Source organism: Myotis yumanensis, unplaced genomic scaffold (assembly GCF_028538775.1).
Source record: "Myotis yumanensis isolate MYYU_CA2020_CCGP unplaced genomic scaffold, mMyoYum1.0.hap1 SCAF_3, whole genome shotgun sequence".
NCBI classification, from domain to species: Eukaryota; Metazoa; Chordata; class Mammalia; order Chiroptera; family Vespertilionidae; genus Myotis; species Myotis yumanensis.
In genome coordinates, this window is record NW_027223754.1 from 180,273,048 (window position 1) to 180,285,739 (window position 12,692).

At 37.7% G+C, this 12,692-nt stretch overlaps 1 protein-coding gene across 3 annotated transcripts in view; it reads left to right on the forward strand.

The window, feature by feature from the left end:
- The first annotated feature begins 7 nt into the window (after positions 1–7).
- The window catches only part of DNAI7 (dynein axonemal intermediate chain 7), a 57,814-nt gene continuing 45,129 nt past the window's right edge, over positions 8–12,692 (forward strand). For 2 of the 3 annotated variants that reach the window (XM_070410535.1, XM_070410537.1), the window contains exons 1-4: positions 8–83; positions 1,700–1,717; positions 10,055–10,139; positions 12,525–12,616. In XM_070410535.1, coding sequence (XP_070266636.1) covers positions 81–83; positions 1,700–1,717; positions 10,055–10,139; positions 12,525–12,616 — 198 coding nt within the window. In that variant the 5' untranslated portion in view covers positions 8–80. The remainder of the gene's footprint in view (positions 84–1,699; positions 1,718–10,054; positions 10,140–12,524; positions 12,617–12,692) is intronic. The other variant, XM_070410536.1, reaches the window with a different exon arrangement.

Genomic DNA, 12,692 nt, shown 5'->3' on the forward strand with positions numbered 1-12,692 from the left:
CTGACAACCCCAGAGCGTTTAGCCCGCAAGCTCGGCTTCGCCTCTTGCAGACGCACCACGGAGGTCGTGCTTCACTGAGCATGGTGAGCGGGGAATGTGGGGGAACCAGGCGAAGGGGCGAGCACTGATTCTCCTTCCCCGGTGCTCAGTGATGAGAAGAACCCGACTTACGTTAGAGGGGAGCAGGTCGGCTTAGGAAAAACCCCTAGCGCTGTTGGGGAACGGCCTCCTCTCCATCCGTGGTCTTCCCGTCCGTAACCCGCGGACAGCTCAGAGCGGGCCCTAATCTCACACTGTTGCATGGTTTAAAACGTGGCCTCAGCCGAGTGAACATACTGATGTTTGACTCAAGGTGCGCAGCCTGCCCTGAATTTATTAGGATAAAGCTTCTCGTGGTTGTGTCTTTCCCTACACTCCTCAGCTGTCTTCTCCAAGAACAGAGGCCAACATATAGCAATGAGATAATATCTTTCCCCATTTTTCTTACATGTGATTTCCGTCTTCTATGACTGAAATCAGAGGAAGTGGGAATGTAATTAGTTAATTATTTAAAAATTATCGGAAAACATGAAGTTCATTCTTTGTACTTATGCCCTCTGAACTTTGGGCACTACTCGCTAACTGATGCTCTTAACGATTTGCAGGGAGGTGAGGATATGTTTATCGCAAACCTGCTTCACATTAAAAGCACTAGTGAGGGATGACAATTTGCCCATCTTTAAAATATGGCTACTTGAGGGCAGGGGCAATGCTATTTATATAGTCTGCTGTATAGCACTTATTTTAAAATGAAAATATTTTAACTGTTGATAGCAAATATGATAATAAAAATGGAGCCCGTTTGCAAAAGTTATGTGAGAGCGAATTCTATTCCTCTTTATATCATCTTCAGCATTTTAGAGTGTCTTGTGTATAAATCATTAATAAATATGTGCACTTTTCAAGAATGTATAATCTGCTTTGTGCCATTTTTAACATTTATATTTTATACTGTGATAATCTTATGGCTTGAACCAGTAATTTGCCCTGTGTAAGTGTTCACATATGGAAAGTTTATAATCTTATAGTCATGTAATCTCCTACAAATTCCTTACCAGAAATCTAATGGACACATGGGCCTGATCAGGAAATTACAAATAGTGTAACCGAAAAATACTTCTAATTATTTATTGAAATACTTTGCTTTTCAAAATAATTTCCACATATTGCTGAATTCTGATTCTCTCTCATATAAAAGCAATCATTTTACAGAAAGATTTTTCTATGAGATCATTCCTACACTTTCAAACTGGAATAAGTATCAACACTCAATGACTTAATGTTCTTTGGAACCCTTTAAACTAGTTCCTTTCTGACTGGTACTCTGGTTAGTGATAGGGCAGTTGATTAAACATGGATTATTGAATGATTGTATTAAGAAAGAGTGTAAAATTTACTTATAAAAGATGCTTCAGGGAGTGAACTATTTTATTTTAGTTTTTCCTAGACTTGCTTCTAGTCTTGTCTGAATTCTTTTTAAAAAGACTTCTGAGGTGATTTTAGATGTACAAAAAAGTTGCAAAGATGGTACAGAGACTTTCCTTATATTCTTTATCCAGCTTCTCCTAATTTTAGCATGTTACATAATCAGGGCACTTTTGTTAAAAGTATTTGATTTTTTCAAAAAATTTATCAATTCTTTTCTTTTTCCAAATTTTAGAGTACCAAAGCCAAGAAGGTAGGTAGAAATTTTATCATCATAGTTTTATAATTACTGGCATTGTACAAACAGAATATTAAAACATTTTTAGTTAGTTTTCTTATAGTTTATAGAATTTAGTAAGCTTACTTTGTAGACATTAATGCTGTTTAAATCATGAGCTTAATCCATTCATCACTTCACATAATTACCATTGTGTGTGTGTGTGTGTGTGTGTGTGTGTCTGTGTGAGTGGTAAGAACATTTAAAATCTACTGCCTTGGCAGCTTTCAAGTATACAATACAGTGTTATTAACTATAGTCACCACATTAGATCCCCAGAACTTATTCATTTCATAACTGAAATTTATACCCACTGACCAGCATCTGCCCATTTCCTCCATCCCTCCACCTCTGGCAATCACCAATTTACTCTCTGTTTCTATGAGTTTGGCTTTTTTAGATTTTACATGTAAGTGAGATCATACAGTCTCTCTGATTTAGTTCACATAACATAATGCCCTCAAGGTTTATCTATATTAATGCAAATAGCAAGATTTTGTTCTTTTTTATGGCTGAATAATATTCTATTGTATATTTTCTTTTTCCTTATCTAGTCATCTGTGGATAGACACTTAGATGGTTTCATGTCTTGGGTATTTTGAATAATGTTGCAATGAACATGGGGATGCAGGTATCTCTTCAAGAAAGTGATTTCATTCATAAAGTTTACATTCTATCTGGGGGTGGGAGGTGATGAAATAATATAAACCTATACAATAAAAGGCTAATATGCAAATCAACTGAATGGTGGAACGACTGGTTGCTATGACGCGCACTGACCACCAGGGGGCAGATGCTCAATGCAGGAGCTGCCCCCTGGTGGTCAGTGCACTCCCACAGGGAGAACACTGCTCAGCCAGAAGCTGAGCTCATGGCTGGCGAGCACAGCAGTGGTGGCAGGAGCCTTTCCCATCACCGAGGCAGCACTAAGGATGTCTAACTGATGGCTTAGGCCTACTCCCTGCAGGAGGCTCCCAGACTGCCAGAGAGAACAGGTCAGGCTGAGGGCCCCCACCCCCCCCGAGAGCATGAATTTCGTGCACAAGCCCTCTAGTTTTAAATGACTTGGAATATGCAGAAAACCAAGGAAGGTTGCAGTGAGAAATGTGTGGTAGAGGATAGTACTGTTACATATAGGGTGATTAAGGAAGTAAAATTTGAGAAGAGACCTGTATGAAGTAAGAAAGTCAATAATTAGCTGGCATTTGACCACTTTAGACTGAAGAAGACAGTTATTGCGAAGTTGGCAGTGACCTTGTGAGAATACCGGAGTGGTTAGAATAGAGTGAGAGAGGTAGAAAGTGAAAGGTAAAATATGGGGTGTGGTGGAGGAGATAATAGGAGACAGAGCATGGCCAAGTAGACCAAGATGAAATGTTTGGGTTTTTATTCTTAGGGTAATGGATAGCCTGAGAAAGTTGTAAACTGAAGAGTGACATGATATGATTTACGTTTTTTAAAGGGTCAGTGAAAAATTCACTCTAGGGAAGCAAGAGTACAAGTAGGAGGATGAGTTGGGAAGCTGTTGCAGCAGTCTAGATCCAAGTCTTTGCACTGAAATAAATCAAATTCTAGAAGTAAAGAGGACCCTCAGAGATACGCAAAGGTTTTCTAGGGAGACAATGACACAGAGAACTTTATGGATATCAATTTCCAGATAATCAACTTCCATATTGATCTTTTCCTGGGGAAAATCTACAGTTTCGAAGTCCTGCCTTTTGCTATTACACTCTCCCCTTTCACAATTACCCTTTTGCTTTTCAAAACAAAGGCATATCTCTCAACCATTCTAATCTTACCCTCAGGCCTGGGCTATGAAACTAATGGATGATCCAAAACATTTATTCTGGCAAACCTTTCTTTAGTCATGGCACCAAGGACTTCTTGTTTTGTCTTGTAAGTGCTGAAATGTGGCATTAGAAGTTTTGAGATATTCTGTATTTCTTATATATTGTAGTGTGGAGTGGTGGGACTGGTAATAATTTTTGTTTAGTGACATCACCCATGAGAATATTGTCAAACAATGATGCACAAAAAAACTATCACAATGTAATTCATTAATAAAACATCTAGACTCCAAAAATAACAATTTTAAAAAATAATTCTTTATTGTTGAAAGTATTACATATGTCATCCTTTCCTCCCCCACTGACCCTCTCCAGCCCGCCCCCACCCCCTAACCCAGGCCTTCAGCACCCTATTGTCTGTGTCCATGGGTTATGCATATATGCATACAAGGTCTCAAAAATAACAGTTTTTTTTTAATGAAAAAAGATTGAATATCAGTAAGTATGTAAATGAGCTTAATAGTTTTACATAGACCTTAAAGTCGTTTTTGAAACTTCATACAACTTGAATTAGTATTACTCGTTTCAAAAGCTAGGAAATTGTACAGGACTATAGAAAAGGTTATTGATGTAAAGGCAGTGGTACTCTGGTTAGTGATAGGGCAGTTGATTAAACATGGATCATTGAATGATTGTATTAAGAAAGAGTGTAAAATTTACTTATAAAAGATGCTTCAGGGAGTGAACTATTTTAGTTTAGTTTTTCCTAGACTTGCTTCTAGTCTTGTCTGAATTCTTTTTAAAAAGACTTCTGAGGTGATTTTAGATGTACAAAAAAGTTGCAAAGATGGTACAGAGACTTTCCTTATATTCTTTACCCAGCTTCTCCTAATTTTAGCATGTTACATAATCAGGGCACTTTTGTTAAAAGTATTTGATTTTTCAAAAAATTTATCAATTCTTTTCTTTTTCCAAATTTTAGAGTGCCAAAGCCAAGAAGGTAGGTAGAAATTTTATCATCATAGTTTTGGGAACTATGCAGTGGTTTTTGGGAAAAAAAACAACATATTGATGTAAAGGCAGTGGTGGATCTTTCAGCAGTGCACCTGATATTTTTTAAAGGGTCAGTGCACCTGTTCCCTCCCAGACTGCCAGAGGTATTCTCACAAGGTCACTGCCAACTTCGCAATAACTGTCTTCTTCAGTCTAAAGTGGTCAAATGCCAGCTAATTATTGACTTTCTTACTTCATACAGGTCTCTTCTCAAATTTTACTTCCTTAATCACCCTATATGTAACAGTACTATCCTCTATCACACTGCCTGACCTGTTCCCTCTGGCAGTCTGCGAGGGAACAAGTGCACTGACCCTTTAAAAAATATCAGGTGCACTGTTGAAAGATCCACCACTGCCTTTACATCAATATGTTGTTTTTTTCCCAAAAACCATTGCACTTCATAGAATACATGAAATAGCAGAAGACTTTAAGTGGATTGTAGGAGAAAATTGCCTTACAGATTGATGAATACATAGATGATTCCTGTTATTCCAGTTAATTTATAATTGCTCTTCCAGTGAAGAAAATATTAAGAAATGTTGATATTTGAATTATTTTTAGGAATACAACTTGTGAAGAGACTTTACAGAACTTGGTTTATTTTTATTAGAATTCATTTTATTTGAATAGACTGAGAATAGTAACGAAAAACCTTCAGGTATGGAACTGTACTTTAAATCCTATTTTAATTTAGGAATACAATATTCACAAACAAGCTTTGTTTGCCTAAAATTTTGTTGTGGAGCGCGAGTGACAGAATGACCAGAACTCCAGACTGATTAAAATTTGGAGAACCTTTATTGACTGGCCAGTGTCCGCTCCTCCACTCGGGAAGCCCAAGAGAGAAGCGGCCATGACCATCTTCAGAGTCCAATATTTAAAGGGGACAACTACATTCGTGTTCAGGTTCCCATAGCAAGCAAAGCCAAGTTACAAAAGCTCATTGCGTAGTTTTAGCCAAGCTATTCATCATCCTCCTGTTATTCATTTCTGGGTAACTTAAAGGTCAGGACTATTCTTAATTTTGACCTCTCTGTTCTTTGTAGGCCGTTGCTCAGGTGTGTTAATCTGTTTGTTCTTTGTAGGCCGTTGCTCAGGTGTGTGAGCTCAGTTCCTAGAAACTTTGCACAGGCTGTCAAGCAGCTGAGGTGGCTAGGTAATTAAGCAGGCCTAAAAATTTTTTCTACTCTGTAACAATTTGAGTCCTGTTTTCTATGGGACATGCAATGTTGACCCTAAAATATAAATGATGTTAATTAAGCTCAGGTCATTAAAATTGCATCTTTTTAAAACAATGTGTAAGGAAATGGAATAAACTCATACCTGACCTCATAGTACAAACTGAGGTAGCTTGTCATGAAGATGCATATTGACATGTTTATTTGTATTAAAATATGGACTCAGACTGTCTTCTGTCATTGTGATGTGGCCATTTGGTTTAATTGTGACATGACCAATTGGTTTAACTTTGAAAGCCAGACTTTTCAAATTAGGTAAATAGTAGACACTTTTTATTCTTTGAATGAGCAAAATCTGCAGCTTTAAAGTTTTGATAAACTTAAAATTAAAGCAAGTGGTGAGATAAAATAATTTTATAAAAAATATTTTTATTTTTTCCATTTCCAGTAATGTTGTACTTAAAAGATTTTTTGGATCAACTTTTATGCTGAAAACAAATAGTACTGACTAAAATATACATATAGATCAAAACTGTCATCTTAAAAGTATTTAGAGCTAATAAGATAGTAAGAAATTAACACAAGAAACCCTGTATGAAGGCAGAAACCGAAGAAGTAACAGAAGCTCTGTTATCGTGAGGTCATTTACAGACCTGGGCAAACTTGAACTTTGGTCTTAACAGCAACAATGGAAGCCAAACACAGTGGAATAATGTCTTCAGTAAATAACTGCCAATTTAGAATTCTGTAACAGTTCAAATAGTTTTCAAAAATAAAAGGGAAATAATACTTTCCCAGGCAAAAATTGAGTTTCCACCTGCAAAACAGATTACATGTATAATGTATAAAACAATCATCATCATCATAATAATATGTGGATTCAAAAAATAAACTAAGATGCATGACAACAAACAACCCAACATTTTCGTCAGTTGATATCTACATGTTGTAGGTAGCTGGAACAGCACCAGGTGTTAGGCCTGACCTGGGTTTAGCAACCTCAGTACTTGAGTTCTGGCTAGGAAAGAATTCAGAGCCAAGACTCAAACTTTAAGAGAACATTTATTTGGAAAATCACAGAGGAAGAATAAGTAATTTGTAGAAAAAATGGGCTTAAGAAACAAGTTATAACGGTAAAGGAAGGGCCCTTGGAGCTTAGACATGAAGAAGGCAGTGGTAATGCTCCTGGGAGAAGGGAGAGGGTGAAGGAGAGAGGGAAGGGAAAAGCAAAGGTGCATTGTGCTCCTGGGAGGAAGAGCACACTGGGTCCTGGTCCTAAGGGTTTAAGGGTGGAGATTTTAGGGGAGGCACCAGGCGACGATCTCAGTAGAATATTCAGCAGCTTTCCCGGTGTGTCCATTTAGCGTCTAGGTCTCCACTGGTTGATTGATCCGTGCCAGGGCAGGGCGTCATTATCCAATGCAGTCCATCCTCAAGTCAGCCACGTCATCACTTGTCTGGTTTTGCTGCTTTTCTGGGTTTGGGGCTGAAATACAGCTGAGGCCTGGATATTATTTCTAGGGAGGTAAGGTCACTCTGGGGCAAGGTCCCATTCTACAATTGTCCTTTGCTATGCACCCAGGGCTTTCTGCCCTGGTGATCTTCTGTACTTGGCCTACCGTCCGTGCTCTGCTCATGTCTGCCTAACTGCTTACCACACATACAGTGGAATATTTTTTTTAGCTATAAAATGGAAATATCAGTACCTACTATACCATGGATAAACCTTGAAACATTATGCTCAGTGAAAGAGACCAATCACTAAAGACCACACATTGTATTATTCCAGTTAAATGAAATGTCCAGAATAGACAGATCTATACAGAACATAGATGAGTGGTTTCCTAGAGCCAGGAGGTTGGGAGGGAATGGGGAAGGGTGACTGCAAATAAATATGGGATTTCTCTTATGGGGGTGATAAAAATGTTCTATAATTGTTGTGGTTGGTTGTACAACTTTGTGACTACATTAAAGCCATGAATTGTATACTCTAAATGGGTTAATTGTGTGGTATGTGAATTATATATCAGTAAAACTGTTATAAAAAGATACATGACAACATGCATGATTTGGGTAGGGAGAGGGTAAATTGAGTTAAGATGTTCTAAAGTCCATGTAAGGTTTCATAGAAGGATAAATGTAATCATATATTAGTTATGTATGTTGACTTTCTAGAATAGCGACTAAAATGATATAAACACAGTATATAAATTCCAAACTAGTAGAGGGAAAATAGTGGATTGACAAAAAATAATCAATGGAAAAGATATCAAGAAAGAATACAAAATGACTGCCAAACAATACCCCAAAATAAAAAAGAAAGAAAGCTTGTCAGACTGGATAAAAAATAAAATCCACCTCTTGGTTTCTTGGTTCTTTTGGGCTCTTGGCTTTCTTGGTGCATGGTGGGGCTTTTTGTCCCTCCTCTCCTGCATTCTCCTACATGGCCCAAGGCTATGTGGACCCCACACGCTATGGACTACAACTAGGCTGATGCTGTCCCGCTCCTGGCTCCAACATGAAAAGGAAACTGGACACTGGCTTCGCTTCCAGCTTTCCTGAAACCCCAGCTACACTTCTTCTCTCACTGGACTCTAATGGGACGTTGGAAACGCAGAGATTTAATTCCACAAAAAAAAAATCACGAGTTCTCCAGTGGGGAAAAATATTCAACAATAATCTTTTTACAAACACTATGCAAATAAAAACACAGAAAAGTTGAAAATAAGATAATGGAAAAAATACATGTTATGCAAATACTAGAAAAAAGAAAGCTGATATAAAGCTATATTAATATTAATATACAGCTATATTAATATTTTATACAATAGACTTTTAGGGAAAAAGCACCTCTAGAAATAAAGAGGGTCATTTATAATGACAAAGATGTGACTAAGAAAATATAATTTTAAATTTGTATGCACCTAATTACAAAGACTTGAAATATACACTAGAAATTTAGAGAACTAGCAGTAGAAGTAGGCAATCATAGTGGGAGATTTTCTCTTTCAGTAATTAGAAGGTTGGAATAACATGAAGAACAAATCTAATGAATTAGACATGTTTAGAACATGGTACCCAACAAACAAAAATTTAAAATATATATATATTATCTTAACATCTACCCGCAGTAGATGTTAAGATAATGACCATAAAGGCCTGTCTGTCCAGCCTGGGAAAGGACCAGATTGGTTAAGGGACACAGAACTCTGGAAGATTTACAAAATGGATTGGTTCTGGGCAGGATCCAGCGTCAGCCCACTAGAGCTTGGGAAGTTGATTGGTTAGTTTAAAGAAGTGCCTGGTCCTTCACAAACCCCAGGTAATATAACCCAAGCTTAACAAAGCGCTCTTGCCCAGTGGGACTGGCTCAGTTGGTTCCGTGTCCTCCTGTGCATCCAAGGGTTGCCAGTTTCAATTCCCAGTCAGGCATAGGCTTGCAGGTTTGGTCCCTGGTTGGGGCACCTGCAGAAGGCAACCAGGGTGATCTCTCTCTCTCCCCCTTTCTCTCTCTCTAAGCATGTCCTCAACTTAGGATTCAAAACAAAATGAAACTCCCTCTCTCTGACCCCATAACTCAACTCACACTAGCCAGAGTGCTCATGTACCCTCTCTGGACAGCCGCCATGTGACTTAGCAGCTGCCTGGGGCCAGGGACGGGCAGCAAGTCCTGGCACAGTGCTAACCAGGAGAGCAGCCTAAGCTGTCCCGGGAAAAACTGGACTCTATTTCCTTCTTGGGATAGCTGCCCCTCATATCTGAATGTTAAAATTTTGGGGGCACAAACTTAAGTATTATCTGCTCTGTAAAATTTTACTTGATCCCAGCTATTGAAAATAATCTCTCCTTCCTTCAAACTTGCAAAATAATTCTCTGTTTTGTCTGCTAGTCATAAAAATTTCTTTAATCTTTGTAGACATGTTGCTGTATTAAAACTGTTTTTATATATATCTTCTTTTAATCCTTATAACAGTAAAAAGAGGTTCTATTTAGCACCACTTTAAAGATGTGAAAACTGGGGATGGGGAGTTACTTAAATTGTACATACTTGTCAGTATTACTCTTGCTGTTGAATAACTTATATGCTTATTTTTTTCTTGTTTTCATACATTGTCCCTTAAGGCACTGAGTCAAGGCTTTGCACATAATAGGTTGTCCTATTTGAACGAGTGAAAGACTGGATTCATGGGAGCAAAACTGTTTTTCATAATTATGTTTTGAGGGAATGTGCTTGTAAGTTATTTGGGTATACGTTAATAGCCTTTTTTTTGAATGTTGTGGCCTTTGTGAAGATTGGCAATAAGAAAAAGAAATTCTCCAAAATTGAACGACTGAAGCAGCTACAAGAGGAGGAGGAGAAACGACTAAAAGAGGAAGGTACAAAATACAGTTATATACACAGTTATACTAATTTCATATGTAGGTTATACCAACCATAGGTTGGTATTCCTGTAATGCAGTCAAAATATTTTTAAAGAATTTTCAAATTTCTTTAATTTTTCAAGTTTAATTTTTTATAACAGATGCCTACTATTTAAAGGGTATCCGGAAAGTTGATAGTACACACAAATCACTTTCAGATATATCTTGAAGTAGAGTTGTCAGAGAAAATACAGGATGCTCAGTTAAATTTGAATTTCAGATAAACAATGGATAATGGTATAATTTGCCCCATGCAATATTTGGGACATACTTAAAAAAAAAACAACCCAAGAAAACAAACAGTTCATTATTTATCTGAAATTCAAATTACAACAGAGTATCTTTTACCTTTATTTGTTAATTCTGGCAATCTTACTTGAAGTATTTATATTTACAGATGAAATAGAGGCATCGGTGCTGATTGTGCAGTGAGAATTCTGACACTCAAATTCATTAAGTATGGGAAATATATGTTAGCAAGAAATACACACAACTACCTCAATTTTATAGTTTAACTAGAGGCCTGGTGCATGAAATTCTGCATGGGGGGGGTGTCCCTCAGTCCGGCCTGCACCCTCCCCAATCTGGGACCCCTCGGGGGATGTCTGACTGCGGATCGGGCTTAAACTGGCAGCCGGACATACCTCTCACAATCTGGGACTGCTGGCTCCTAACTGCTCACCTGTCTGCCAGCCTGATTGCCCCTAACCACTCCCTGCCAGCCTGATTGATGCCTAACTGCTTCCCTGTCAGCCTAGTTGCCCCCAACTGCCCTCCCCTGCCGGCCATCTTGTGGTGGCCATCTTGTGATGACATGAGGGCATCGTGTGAGGGCACGAGGACCACCTAGGCTTTTATTAGTATAGATAATATTTATTTGCCAAATTTAAACAAATTTCATTTGTTTAAAATATCTATTAAAATTAAAAAATATATTATTTAAAATAACAAAAAATTATTTTAAAAATGTAAATATTTCAAGTTGTTTTAGCTTTTAACATTAAAAACATCTGTGGATTCAGATTCAGGTTTTAAAAGTCTGTCTTCACGCCCTGACTGGTTTGGCTCAGTGGATGGAGCGTTGGCCTGCAGACTGAAAGGTCCCAGGTTCGATTCCAGTCAAGGGCATGTACCTTGGTTGCGGGCACATCCCCAGTGGGAGATGTGCAGGAGGCACCTGAATGATGTTTCTCTCTCATCGATGTTTCTAACTTTCTATCCCTTTCCCTTCCTCACTAAAAAAAAAAAAAAAAAAATCAATAAAATATATTAAAAAAATAAAAGTCTGTCTTCAGGTTCTATATTAATTATTTATGTATAATCATATAAATCCTTTTTAGGTGACTATTGATAAGACTAGAACATCAGGATCTAGGACTTGGGGAATGTTTTATTTTATTGGGTTAAACTTATATTCTTTAACATATGTGTCACATTTTCCTTTTGATAGTGAAAGCAAGAGAAGATTAAGGTCATTGCTTTGATGATGTAGATATCACAAGATTATAGAAATCCTCTGGAATTATTACCTCTCCTTAATTATTAATTATTCATGATAGATCTATCATTTTTCTATTGGATAAAATCATTATATGGACCTTTTTTTTTTTGGCCAGAACATTTAATCATGTTACTTTTAAAAAAGAAATCTAGCTCTTGTCTTATTTCTATCTACTTATATAAAAACCCTGGGTGTAACATCATGACCAGAAGCGCGACCAACCGGAAGGAAATCAGTCCTGCTGGGGTCATCTTGGAAACGGCTGCACCCTCCCCCAGCTGTTTCCTGGAGGGTGAGGTTTCAGGCAGGAACCCGCCCTTGGAGCAGAGCATGGAAGTGAAATGATTTGTAATGGATCTATTATTGAAGCTACCTTTGGAAATACTATATCTATAGATCAGTGGTTCTCAACCTTGGCTGCACATTAGAATCACCTGGGAATCTTTTTTTTTTTTTAAATATATTTTATTGATTTTTCACAGAGAGGAAGAGAGGAATAGAGAGTTAGAAACATCGATGAGAGAGAAACATCGATCAGCTGCCTCCTGCACACCCCCTATTGGGGATGTGCCCCCAACCAAGGTACATGCCCTTGACTGGAATCGAACCTGGGACCCTTGAGTCCGCAGGCCGATGCTCTATCCACTGAGCCAAACCAGTTAGGGCAGATAATTCCCTTTTAATGTGCACGAATTTCGTGCACAAGGTTACTAGTCACATAATAAAGGTCATTACTTCTGTTATCATGATTGCATCTTGCAAATATCTGAAGGAACTTTAAGGGCTTAAAAATAGATTGATTTTATCAGTTAAAAAAAAAATGTCTTTTTGTTCTTTAGAGGAAGCCCGTGTGAAATCTGAAAAAGAAGAACTAGCAAGGCTTGAAATAGAACAAATTGAGAAAGAAAAATGGCAACAACTTGAAGCAAAGGTAAATTAATGTTAATGATGTTATTAGTGAAGACAAACTATATGGCTATCAGATCTGTTGGGCCATTTAATGTCAT